Below are 12,716 nucleotides of genomic sequence, written 5' to 3'. Positions count from 1 at the left end.
ACTTCCCACTCACACTCAATCAGAATACTCAGGACACCTCTCTTACCTTCTTTCTGAGTATTTGTTTAGTTGGTGTTTTACTTTGATTCAAAATTCCCTCCCAACTTCTGCCTGAGATTCTGAGAAAGGGGGAAAGTGTAGAGATCCTGAAGGATCTGCTTAACTAGTGGCTAATCAGAACCCTTTGGTTCTCAGCTTGGAAGCTCCTGCATAGAACTGGACTCAATGGAGTAAGAGGAGATTGGGGAATTACAAGCTTTGTTTTCTTGATGTATCTCATTGGTAGCTGTACAATCTACAAGGTAAAAGCTTGAGCTGTGCAGCCAGAATGGCCTGATTTATAGAATCACCTCTGATGTTTAATAGATCTACAGTCTTGAGTGACACACTTAACCTCTCTGAGCCTCAGCTTTCTTGTCTGCACAAAAGGGGAAAATAATAGCACCTGCATCCATAGGGTTATGAGGACTGAATAAAACAACATAGATAATATGTTAAGATTCCCAAGTAATGCTCAGAGTGAGTTATTATTCCCACTGTCTCCTTCCTGTATGATCCTTAGTCCCTGATATACCACTCTCTTCTTCCTCTAACTGAACTCTGAAAGCCATGGTTTTCCTAGGCATGGCCAGAGGTATATGGGTAAAGTAGGAAATGAGGGAAAAAGAAGATTTAGCAATGGAATTCCATCCAAGGGTCAGTTCATCTATTCCCCTGACTCTAGCAGACCTCCCTCTAAGATCAGTCTCTTATTTTTAGAAGATCTGATGTCCAGTTTCCCCTACCATAGCCTTCAAATACCCTTCGAAATAAAATAAACTCGGGGGGGGGGAGAGGGGGGGAGAGAGAGAGAGAGAGAGAGAGAGAGAGAGAGAGAGAATGAATATGAATGAATATTCCTTCTTGTCATTTTCCATCCTGCTTGTTTTAGGTGCAGCCATATGAAATCTCTGAACTGGGGATTCTCATCAGCCTTCTCAGGACCCAAGGACATAGCTCTGGCTATAAATGGTGCCAGTTTTGGTGGGGGAGCTGCTGCTGCTTTATCTGGGCCCAATAAACCTTATCAAACTGCTGTGCAGCCAGCCTTCAGCGCTAAGTGGAAATGCTCAGAGCCCAATGCTGGCACTCAGCCCACAGCCTCGCCTGCCTTCTCCCTTTTTGTTACCTTCTCCACCTCTTAAATTCAGGCATTAATCTCTCTTTAACACTTACTAACAAGGGCTGGGCTTTTTAATGGGCAGAGTTTATGAAGCAAGGGAGATTTTCACATAGAGTGAATATGGCATGGGGATGGGGGACGCCAGGGCCGTGGAGGGATTGTTCTTTCTCTTCCATTGTTTTCAGAGATTCTCTCTTTCTCTGATTTGAGGATTAATAGGAGATTAGGATCAGGGGTTAATTGTGTGCTTCTTCTGCTACTGTGCTGGTGGACGTGGACAGCTAGACAGCAGCTTCTAGCCAGCACCATCTAGGCAGAAGCTCAACAAGTTTAATGATTCCTCTATTTCACAGGAGGCACGGGGAGCCTCTATTCCACTCTTCTTTCCTCATATCCAACCACTCTTGTGCTCCTTACAGACCAGTCCTTTCTTGTCTTTCTTGAAATCTATTTCCTCTTACAGGCTATAGAACTTGGCTGGAAAAACAGGTTGCCTCTAAAAAGGGATTGTTCTTTACTGTTCACCAAGTGAGTACTCTGGGAGGGGACTCCCCCTGCCCCATGGTTCTATGTTGTCCTATACACTACTGTCAGGTTAAGTTGACTCCTTCCATATCAAAGTGTTGGCCTTTGCCTGGCTTCTGGCTCCCAACTTCTGCTGGTCTGAGCCTTGTTCCAGAAAGTAGGAGACTGGAGTGTCCCTTGCTGGGATGGAATGCCCTGTCCTTGGGATTACCCCACTAAAGTTCTTGTGAACTTGTATCAGTTCCCATATGCAAACTCTGCTGCCTAGACTTTCTCAGCTTTTCACCTGTATTCCCTTCCTGACCCTACAGTTCTTGTGGCTTGGCTTCCGATCTGGAGCAGGGCAGGACTCATATATCAAGATGTGATTCCATGTGGGTCCTGAGGAAAACCATTGGTCCATTTGCCATTCAAGGAAACTACATGCAGACTCAGGACGCTGAAGCCCTAAGTTGCTAAAACCCCAGCCCCTCAGAGGTTGACCATTCTGAGAGCCTTGGATGGCTCTCCACTGCACCCCACCTCACAATGCTGGAGACCTAGTTTGAGGCCAATGCTGGGAAGAGTGCATTCCACTTCTTGTCCTCTACCTTAATCCAGCTCCAGGGAAAAGGGGAGAAGGGCGCTTTCCAAGGACTGCAGAAGGGCAATTGTTCCTTGGTTGCTCTATCTTGGAGTTAGTGTTCTTAATGCCATCCTCTGAAGTGAGGCGACCAGCTGAGAAAAGAACTCACTTTTGAGCGGCCCAGGGCTTTCCCAAGCTTCCACTCGCCCCCAGAAGACCCTGGGCTAAGCAGGAGGCAGGTAGTCAGAACCCGTTTCCATCCAAGTTTCAGGGAGAGGACCGCGGTGTGTGTGTGTGTTGGGGGGGGGGGGGGCTAAGCCAAAGGAATGCTCAAGACTGGGCATGAGAGAAGTTTCTTTCAGGCCTTGATCTCCGCTGTAGCCACGAGATAACTAAAACGGCGTGCCTCCCCCTCGACCCTAGATCTCCGCCGACCCTTTGGTAACTGGTTCAACAGAGCTAGCAAACTCTAGACTTCTTGAAATCCGAAATCTGGACACTGCAGGCGGGCAGTAGCCGGAAAGCAGAAGAGGCCTGGGCTTGGGCTGCGAAAGCGATATTTTAAAGCCGATATCGAGGGTATTGGGGATGCATTCCAGAGCCCCGAGGAAAAGTGAAAGGCGAGATGACACTTACTGAATTGGGGTGAACATTGGAACCCGGGACTAAACTGTGCGCTTGAGCAATGGAGGGAGGAAAACTAAACCCATGTGCAGTAGAAATGAAAAACCTGCGGAGAAGGTTTAGAAGGTGGGGGCTGCTCTTCGCCTCTCATCCCTAGGATCATATTAAGGGTTCCGAGTCCCTGACAGTCCTCTCCACTAGCGTCTCGGTCCTCTCAGCTTGGCGGGTGAGCGGCCGCTGGCGCCCCAGCAGCAGCTAGATGTCAGGCGAAGCCTGGAGCGCTGAGCGCGGAGAAGGGAGGGGAAAGGAGGGGTGGGGCGGGGAGTGCGCACGGGCTCGGCCAGTACGGGGGTGGGGTGGGGTGGGCGGGCTGAGCCCGCGGACAGAGCGGGAGGGGGGAGGGAAGGGGGGCAGCTGTGGGCAGGGAGCCGGGCTCGGCCGCCAGCACTAAAGATGGAGAGGCGCCGGGGCCTCGCAGAGGAGGGGGCTCAGCGTTGACGTGGGACGCGGCGGAGGCGCCGCAGCCGGTGGTGATTTGCTAACCTCGCGGCAGAGAGGAGTTGAGGGCGATGAGAGCGGGTACTGCGAACTGCCGGGCGACGCCGCCACTGCCGCCGTGATACCGAAAGCAACAGTTCTCCAGCAACACCCCTCCCCGACATAAGCACACACCCCCCAGCAGGCTCGCACACCCATCCCACAGCACCCGGCTCGGCAACGGTGAGTGGGGGGCCGGGGAGGGGCGCACCGCCCAGCAAGCACCTCGCGTCCGGACGCCCTGGGGCTGGAGAGGTCTGGGGGGGCGCGCTCGCTTCGGCCACTCGGCTGCTGGGCTTGTGCGTGTTTCCTTCTTGCTGCTGCAGCCGTCGCCGCCGCCTGTTGGGGTCAGCTAGAAGGGGGAGCCCCGGCTGTCAGCTTGAGAGCAGCTGCCTCCCCAACCCTTCCTCTCCAGGGCACAGTTCGGGTGAGAGGTTGGGGGCAGAGTGGTCTGCTGGAGCTGAGGGTGTGAGCGCAGAGTCGGGGATAGGAAGGCTTTGTACAGCCAAGGGCCGACCGAGGAACCAAGAGCTGGTGGGTGCTCATATGTATGCGGACCGGTGCACAGGCGTGAGATAGGATTGTGGTTTATTTATTTGTGTGTTTATTCGCTGGCCGGCTGAGAAGCTAGAATCAGAGGAGCTGACGAGTGGATTTGGAGGCGGAGGGGAGCAGGACCAGGACTCGCCTGGGTTTTCTTTCTCTTTGGAAAAAACCAAAAACGTGGTGGGCTCTTTTTTCTTAATTGGACTTGATCCCCTTTTGCAGGGGGTGTGGGGGGAAAGCTCCATAGACTCTCCAGTGCTGCGGGCCCTCCTCGGCTCTCGGAGGGACTAGCCGTAGCGCCGGAGCTCGCCGTGCGCTCCCGGCAGCGCACTGTGGGTGCCGGGGCTCTGCACCTGATGCGTTCCGGGATGCCTTTCCCACCCTGGCGCGCCTGAGGCTCGCTCGCACAGCCCCTTGCACACTCCCGCACGCGTTTGAAATGCGCACCATCCTGCCTGGCTGCGGACTCGCTGAAACGCACAGATGCGCTCCGCACCGACTTGCTCGCTTGCTCCCCTGTACTCAGCTCCTCGGCCTCGCGCGCCGGCAGCTGACACGGCCGCCAGAGGCCGGGGACCCTGCTGTTCGCTTCCCGGGGGTCATGGTCCTGGATGGGAGAGCGAGGGCCCGCTGCTCCTCTCACTTTTCCCCCCACAACTCGCTTCAGGGCTTTTGTGCTGCCCCTTGCCGCGGCGCCGCGTCCTCCGCCTCGCCGCCCTCTCAGCAGCGTCCAGCCCGCCTGGACTCTCGCTTTTTGCCCAGTTTCTTTCGATTTCCTTCGGTCTTAGTTCGGTTCCCTTTCAGGCGTCTGAGACCTGGGGAAAAGTTGCTTCCCCAAGTTTGCCAAAGTCGTCTGAAAGTCTCGATTGGGGTCGCTGGGAACTAGAGGTGTGTGAAAGTGCGATCGATCCTGAGGGCCCCAGTGGGTTAGCACCGGCTTCCCCCCACTCCCCCGCACTGCCGGGCTGAACGCTGCACCCAGCGCTGGCCGGATCGAAGGCGCCGAGCGGCGGGTTGGGGAGACGGCTGCCGTAGCACCTTGATTTCCCTCCAGACCTCAAAGGTTCGTTTTGAAGAAGGAATTCAGGTAGCCAACCCTCTATTCTTTTGGCTTCTCCCTAGTTCTCTGATGTCTGCTAGAAGGCAGAGTGGCAAGGCATGGATGAATGGTGTCCCACCCTTGATGGCCTCAGTCCCAACCCTGGGGTGGGCAGCAAGGGTCTGGACCAGCCGTCTGATTAACCCTTTCTGGTTGAACTTTGCGGCTCCGGAACTCATGGGTCTTCTTTCTAGTGTGATGGCAAGCAGTGTGAAGAGTACTTGGTCTGTCCACCCTACTTCCAGGCCAGTGACTTCCATATTGTCCTTAGCTAGGCAGATGCTAGGAGAGACCTGGCCTGGGTGGCTTATCACACCCTAGAGGGGGTTCAGAGTTCTGGAGCCTTTTTTATGATCCAGGACAGGCTCTGGGAGAGATCTTTGTTTCCCAGCCTCGTCTTCCCAATACTGGTTGTAACTTGCACCTAGATGTTGTTGGCCAGTATCACTTCCAGTGCCCTCTGAACCATGTCCACATCAATTGTTGCTTCTGGTCACAGGACTTTCCGCTTCCTGGGAGTCTGTGGGACACACTAGAGTTCATTCCCAGCTCAGCATTAGCATTCCTGACTGTAGGGGAGCATATTTCCTACCATCTCACATTGCCTTCATCACCCCGCCTCCTTCACATTTTAGATCTTTCTGTCCAGCAGGCACTTGGGGGCAGGAGAGTAAGTACAGCATCTCATGTAACTGTGTGCAGGTGTATTAACACTCTCCCTCTGGCTGCTGCAGACACATATGCAAGATTTTGGATTACATATATGATGGCTTTGAGGCATCTGTGGATAGGAGTGACCCTATTTAACACATATATGTTAAATAAATAAATAAATATATATATATATATATTATATAAACTATATATATGTTAACATAAATATACGTTAACTATATATATATATATATATATGACATATATATATGGCCCTAATTAACATATATATGCTCCTGTTACTGCCTAATGAAGGGGTCAGGGCATGTTAGTCTTTGCCCCCCCTGATTAGAGTGGAAGGACAGGGGCTTAGGAAGGCCCTGACTGATGGAGAGAGAATAGGCCTGGGGAGGAGAGCTCATTGCCCATAGATTTCTGTGGGCCACAATTTGCAGTCTGCTGGCTCCACCTGGATTTGAATTTTCAGTGAGATGAAGTTTGAAAAACTTTGTTTTGATGGTAAACTTTGCTGTACAGGGGGTTGAGAGTGAAGTTGTGTTTTTAAGTTGACTAAAGGAAGGGATTAAAGTCTTGTTAATTTTAAACAGGTGCTTGCTTGGGCATCTCCTTATGAATGTTGGCTTTGCATGGGAAATTCCTACTCTTAGACTTGAAGAATGCTCAGGACTTACTATCATTTTCATTTTATTTCACCTAATGATGTCATGGAGCAGCAAATTAGGCGTATGTTGTGGCAGAACCTTCTCTTTACTCTCATCATCTCTGAGATTTCAAGGCAGATTTGTATATTTCTAGGAAGCTCCTTCCATTAAATCTCTAAGATTTAAACACTCAAAACTGTAGTGTTTGAGTTCTTACTCTTAGGGACACTTACAAATCAGCTGTTGATTCTCTCATCTCTCATCTCTTTTGTCTCTTGTTCTCCAGCCCTCTCCATTGGCCCAGGAAGCCCATCCTGCCCCACCACGCAGAGCACAGAAGGAAAGAGAGCCTCATGCCTGAACCGAGGGGAGCACCATGGATCTGACAAAGATGGGCATGATCCAGCTGCAGAACCCCAGCCACCCCACGGGGCTGCTATGCAAGGCCAACCAGATGCGACTGGCTGGGACTTTGTGCGATGTGGTCATCATGGTGGACAGCCAGGAGTTCCATGCCCACCGGACAGTGCTGGCTTGCACCAGCAAGATGTTTGAGATCCTCTTCCACCGCAACAGCCAGCACTATACTCTGGATTTCCTCTCCCCAAAGACCTTCCAGCAGATTCTGGAGTATGCGTACACGGCCACGCTGCAGGCCAAGGCAGAGGACCTGGATGATCTGTTGTATGCAGCTGAGATCCTGGAGATCGAATACCTGGAGGAGCAGTGCCTGAAGATCCTGGAGACCATCCAGGCCTCAGATGACAATGACACAGAGGCCACCATGGCTGACGGCGGGGCCGAGGAAGAAGAGGACCGCAAGGCTCGGTACCTCAAGAACATCTTCATCTCGAAGCATTCCAGCGAGGAGAGTGGGTATGCCAGTGTGGCTGGACAGAGCCTCCCTGGGCCCATGGTGGACCAGAGCCCTTCGGTCTCCACCTCATTTGGTCTTTCAGCTATGAGTCCCACCAAAGCTGCAGTGGATAGTTTGATGACCATAGGACAGTCTCTCCTGCAGGGGACTCTTCAGCAACCTGCAGGGCCTGAGGAATCGATGCTGGCTGGGGGCGGGCGGCACCCTGGGGTGGCTGAAGTAAAGACAGAGATGATGCAGGTGGATGAGGTACCTGGCCAGGAAAGCCCTGGGGCAGCTGAGTCCAGCATCTCAGGAGGGATGGGGGACAAAGTTGAAGAAAGAGGCAAAGAGGGGCCCGGGACACCCACTAGAAGCAGTGTCATTACCAGTGCTAGGGAACTGCACTATGGGCGAGAGGAGAGTGCTGAGCAGCTGCCACCTCCCGCTGAGGCTGGTCAGGTCCCCCCTGGACGACAGGAACCCCCAGCACCTGCTGCAGAGAAACACCTGGGCATCTACTCTGTGTTGCCCAACCACAAGGCTGATGCCGTGTTGAGCATGCCGTCTTCGGTGACCTCTGGCCTCCACGTGCAGCCTGCCCTGGCCGTCTCCATGGACTTCAGCACCTATGGGGGCCTACTGCCCCAGGGCTTCATCCAGAGGGAGCTGTTCAGCAAGCTGGGTGAGCTGGCTGTGGGCATGAAGTCAGAGAGCCGGCCCCTCGGGGAGCAGTGCAGCGTGTGTGGGGTAGAGCTTCCTGACAACGAAGCTGTGGAGCAGCACAGGTAGGCCCTGCCCCTGTCCTGCACCTGCAGCTGGACTTCCAGCCCTGACACCCTCCCTCCATATCCTGGCTGTTCCCAAGCCTGGGGGACTGGTTCCCCCCTCTTTTTTTTTTTTAAAGAGAGAGTGAGAGAGGGGGGGGGGAGAGAGAGAGAGAGAGAGAGAGAGAGAGAGAGAGAGAGAGAGAGAGAGAATTTTTAATATTTATTTTTTAGTTCTCGGCGGACACAACATCTTTGTTGGTATGTGGTGCTGAGGATCGAACCCGGGCCGCACGCATGCCAGGCGAGCGCGCTACCGCTTGAGCCACATCCCCAGCCCGGTTCCCCTCTCTTCCTTGCCAAAGAATACCTCCTTCAGTGTCCTGGGGGGGGGGGGCGGATATTTCAGATGGTGGTGAGGGAAAATGGTTTTTTTCCAGACTCTTCCCTCTTTTTGCTTTGGGGTTCCTGTTTCATCTTTCTGCTGCTTGGCCTATACTTATTTCCCTGGAGTAACTGATAAAGTGGAAGGAAAGAGAGGAAGAAGTGGGTTTCTGAGGGTCTCTCATGACCCAAATCTGGCAATAGGAACAGTCTCGGGTTCTAAATGGCCTTCCTGGTAAACAGTCCCCTGGATACTCCCATCCCTAGCTTATTCTCTGTTCTTGTGAACACATTCAGGGGGAAAGGATGGGAATAAGAGTCTTGGTCTTGCAGCCTGTGGTCTCACCCTTGCTCACATTGAACTAAATGCTACTCTGATCTATTATGGGCTTCCTCTGGCTGCCCTTTGCTTCTCTGTGAAATAACCTTTCTTCGAGTTCATGACTTGCTTGTTCAGTGTCACTTCCTTTACCTGAAATTTCATTTTTGTTACATAGCCCCTTGAGGTAGGTAATTTTTTTTTTACATAGGAAGTTGCTAAGACTCAGGAAAAAAGTCCCTTTTCCAGGGTCACGTAGCTAGTAAGAGGCAGAGCTGGATTCAAATTCAGGTTTTAATCTCCTCCTACTTTGCTGCCTTTTGGAGTCGTCTGGGCTGGAAGAGGACCAAGGCTACAGAACGGAGGGTCCTGACAATTGCTCTTCGGAAGTGGAGTAAATGACAGAGGGAATAAGTAGCAGGTTTGTTTTTTTCCTGTTTCTGTCATAAAATGTAGGCCTGTCATTTTGCCTTCTTGTCTCTGAGCCTGATGAATGGTGTCCACACATCCAGCTGTCAGTGATAACGTTTCCCTTTGGCCTGCTGTTGGGTGATCTTGGGTGGGTTTTCTGCTTTGGCCCCCACTCTCCCTCACCCCCATATCTGTGTGCTGGTTTAGGTGTGGGGGATGTGAGGGGGTGGATGGAGGCATCTGGAAGCGATCTAATCACCCTTAGCCGCAGCACGCTCCCATGATGCCTGATTGGCAGCTCTGAGACTTACCTTGTGGAAAGTTGTCACTGAGCTAAAAGTAGCCGATATTTTTCCGGTGGGTGCGAAAAATAACTGCCACGAATGTGTGCCTGTCTTCTTGATGCTTATGCCTCTCAGAAATAGACTGAGGTCATATTTGTTTTTGCTCAAACTTTCCTAAAGAGGAAACCCCCTCCCCAAACTTGACCAGATAGGTCTATCATCTCCGGATGTGAATTATTTCAGCTATGTGCTATGAGAAATGGGGCATGGTGGAAAGTAACTTTTTCCTGGTTCTCATCAAGTCCAGGTTGTTTTTTTCTACCCAAGAAGGCCATAGAGGACATCATTCACTCTCTGTGCAAGTTGCAGGTTCCCCTTCAGTGGGACCCTCCGCCATGTTATCTCCAAAGAGCCTGGGTGGTGTAATCCTCTGTGTCTAGTGGTGAGAGTTATTTAAATTTTCGGAACTTTGCTTTACTCACTTTCTAAAATGCAGATGGTCCTCAGAGTTGGTGCTGAATTAATGAAGTAAAACCTAGAAATCACTAGAGTTGTAACTGACATACAGTTGCTATGAAGGTGAAGAACTGACCCTCTGTCTCCCATCTGATTTATTTATTTTTGGGTACTGGAGATTGAACTCAGGGGTACTCGACCACTGAGCCACATCCCCAGCCTTATTTCTTTGTATTTTATTTAGTAACAGAGTCTCATTGAGTTGCTTAGCACCTTGTTTTTGCTAAGGCTGGCTTTGAACTCACAATCCTTCTGCCTCAGCTTCCTGAGCCACTGGGAGTACAGGTGTGCACCACCACACCTGGCCTCCATCTTATTTTGGCCTTGCCTCTGCACCATCCTCATGGGCTCAGTTCTAGTGTGTAGTGTCTGCAGCACCGCCTTGTACTGGGCTGTGTCATCTGTGTGGTGCACAGAGATGTCCCTGTCCTCATGAGCTTGCTATGGTGAGGCGCCATCCTGGAATCCTGGGTATCATGCTGAGAGCTGCTGACAGGAAGAAGGTGCTTTTGACTGAGGATGGAAAGTCAGCCACTGCAGCCTGAGAAGCTGGACCTGGGGCAGCACCACGGATGGAAAGGTCTAGGGGTCTGAAGAAATGCAGGTGGGGAGACTTGACTTTGAAGTCAAAGTCCCCAATAGATGCACTTTGTGGGAAGTTGTTTTCTCTCCCTCACCTGCAAAGTGCCAGGATTAATGTACTACTTCCTTGTTTCCTACTCTTCTCTGCCTTAGCCACTCCCCACAACCTATCAGCAGGATGAAAAATGTTCTAATGGGAAAAAAAGTCATCAATGTTACCAGTACAAACAAAAAGGCAAGGAAAAAAAATCAGTGGGTGATTTTGATGCCAACAAAACTGTGGAATTGGCTGGAAATATAACAAAGATGACAGGCTCCAGGGTTTATTTTATTTTAAGCCAATAGTGTTGGTACCTAGCAGTTATGCTTACTTTGCAGAGGGAGAAAGGGCAGAGTGCTGGGAATTAGGCAGGAAGTGGGATTCGTTATGGAATCCCATACATAGGTTTTCCCTTGCTTGACCCCAAGCTGGTGTGGAGTGAGAGGGGACCTATTGACTGGACAGGTGGGTGGAATGAAACTTAGCAAAGTTATGTATCATGGAGCCTGAGGTTGATGGCAGGATGTAAAAGCAGTGTCCAGTGTAGTCACAGATGGATGGGAAGAACCGAGGACCACTTGGGGCTTACTAACTTAACGGAACCAGAAGGAAGCCAGACAGAAGATCTGATGGATCTACACCATTCTCCAGACAGGTGAAGGAGATGCTTTGGACTGCTGAATCTACCCTGGTGGGCCCACATTACAGCGGTTAGTGCCTGCAGGAGGAAGGGCCATATCAGTTTTCTGCAAGACAGGACTTTCCCCATTTAGGCTCGGTTTCTTTTCTTGTTCTCACTTTGAAAGTGAGAATGGAGCAGTTCTGCATGTGGGCTTGTGTGGCTACGGTCTAGGGCCCAGCACAACTGGGCCCAGGTGCACTCTTGTTCTTAGCATTATGCACATGAGGGCCAAGATCACAGGGAACAGCACAGTTGACTTAAGTGAGAATACAGTCCTCATTTGTGGCCCTAAGTTGCCCTAGGCTCATAGCATACACCATGGATTTAATGGGTTTCTAGATCTAATGCTTCAGAATCAATGGGGTCTGGATCTTTACGGGAGCCTTTGGCTCTTACAGAGACAAGCCCTCAGATGAGCAACAGGGTGCATCCTGCACAAGCGGAGCAGGAACCCTTGCCTAGTTCTTGTGGGAATGCTCAGGAACCACAGAAATGGGCTCAGCCAGCTCCCTGGACCACGTGTCAGCCCTTCTCACAGGCTTCTTGGGGCTGGCCAAGGGTGCTCGAGTCATGTGCCTGAGATGTCAAGAGTTCTGCCAGGCCCCCAGCCTTAGTCTCTTTCAGATGGCCAGATGCTCTGTTTTCAGTGGTGGACTCATGTGTAGAGCCAACCACCATTGACCTTGGTTTAGGCCACATTTGGGAGGTTAGCAGTAACTAAGAACTCTTGCCCCCACCCTTTAAAGGTTGTACCATTTTGATTTTTATTTATTTCTATGTGGTGCTGAGAATGGAACCCTGTGCTTCACACATGCTAGGCAAGCACTCCACTACTGAGCTTCGACCCCAGCCCACACCCCACTTTTTTTTGTACTGGGGATTGAACCCACGGGCATTTTACCACTGAGCTACATGCCCTTCCTTTTTATTTTTAAATTTCGAGATTATGTTTCACAAAGTTGCTTAGAGTCTAGCTAAGTTGCTGAGGCTGGCCTCAAGTATGCAATCCACCTGCCTCATCCTCCAGAGTTGCTGGGATTACAGGTGTGCATCACTGAGCCCAACTTTTGGTTCCCTTTCATGGTTCTGCCAGGAACCTCTGATGTCATCCCAAATTCTGTTTGGAGCAAGCAGTGCTGTGGAATAATGATAGCAACAGCAACAATATTAATAATGCTCTTATCGTGGTAGCACTTTGTTCTTTGCAAAGCACCTTTAATGACTTTATCTCTCCTAACCTCACAGCCTGCCCTAAGGGGGGTATAGGGCCTTAATCTCAGTTCTGTGATTATGAAGTCTGAAAAGCTGTGAAAGCTAAAAGGTTTTGTGTAAGTTTGCAGCAAACTCATTTAGTAGCAAAACCTGATCAGAACTGATGTGAGGCTATATTTATCCCGCTTATTTTGAATATTCATATGTTTTGCTGCAAAAATATTAATGTGTTTGATTACAGAGTGCTGCCCTAGACTCTCCTGGAGCTGTTAAACACAGAGGCACCAGA

At 50.9% G+C, this 12,716-nt stretch overlaps 1 protein-coding gene across 4 annotated transcripts in view; it reads left to right on the top strand.

The window, feature by feature from the left end:
• The first annotated feature begins 3,268 nt into the window (after window positions 1-3,268).
• ZBTB16 (zinc finger and BTB domain containing 16) overlaps window positions 3,269-12,716 on the top strand; it is a 178,924-nt gene continuing 169,476 nt past the window's right edge. The window contains exons 1-2 of one of the 4 annotated variants that reach the window (XM_081265842.1): window positions 3,269-3,596; window positions 6,661-8,018. In XM_081265842.1, coding sequence (XP_081121968.1) covers window positions 6,751-8,018 — 1,268 coding nt within the window. In that variant the 5' untranslated portion in view covers window positions 3,269-3,596; window positions 6,661-6,750. Of the gene's footprint in view, window positions 3,597-3,690; window positions 3,948-4,836; window positions 5,047-6,660; window positions 8,019-12,716 lie in introns of those variants that run through there. The other 3 variants (XM_081265844.1, XM_081265843.1, XM_081265845.1) reach the window with 3 other exon arrangements.

Source organism: Spermophilus citellus (assembly GCF_964194105.1).
Source record: "Spermophilus citellus genome assembly, chromosome: 2".
NCBI classification, from domain to species: Eukaryota; Metazoa; Chordata; class Mammalia; order Rodentia; family Sciuridae; genus Spermophilus; species Spermophilus citellus.
This window is presented reverse-complemented; position numbering and strand designations above follow the sequence as displayed.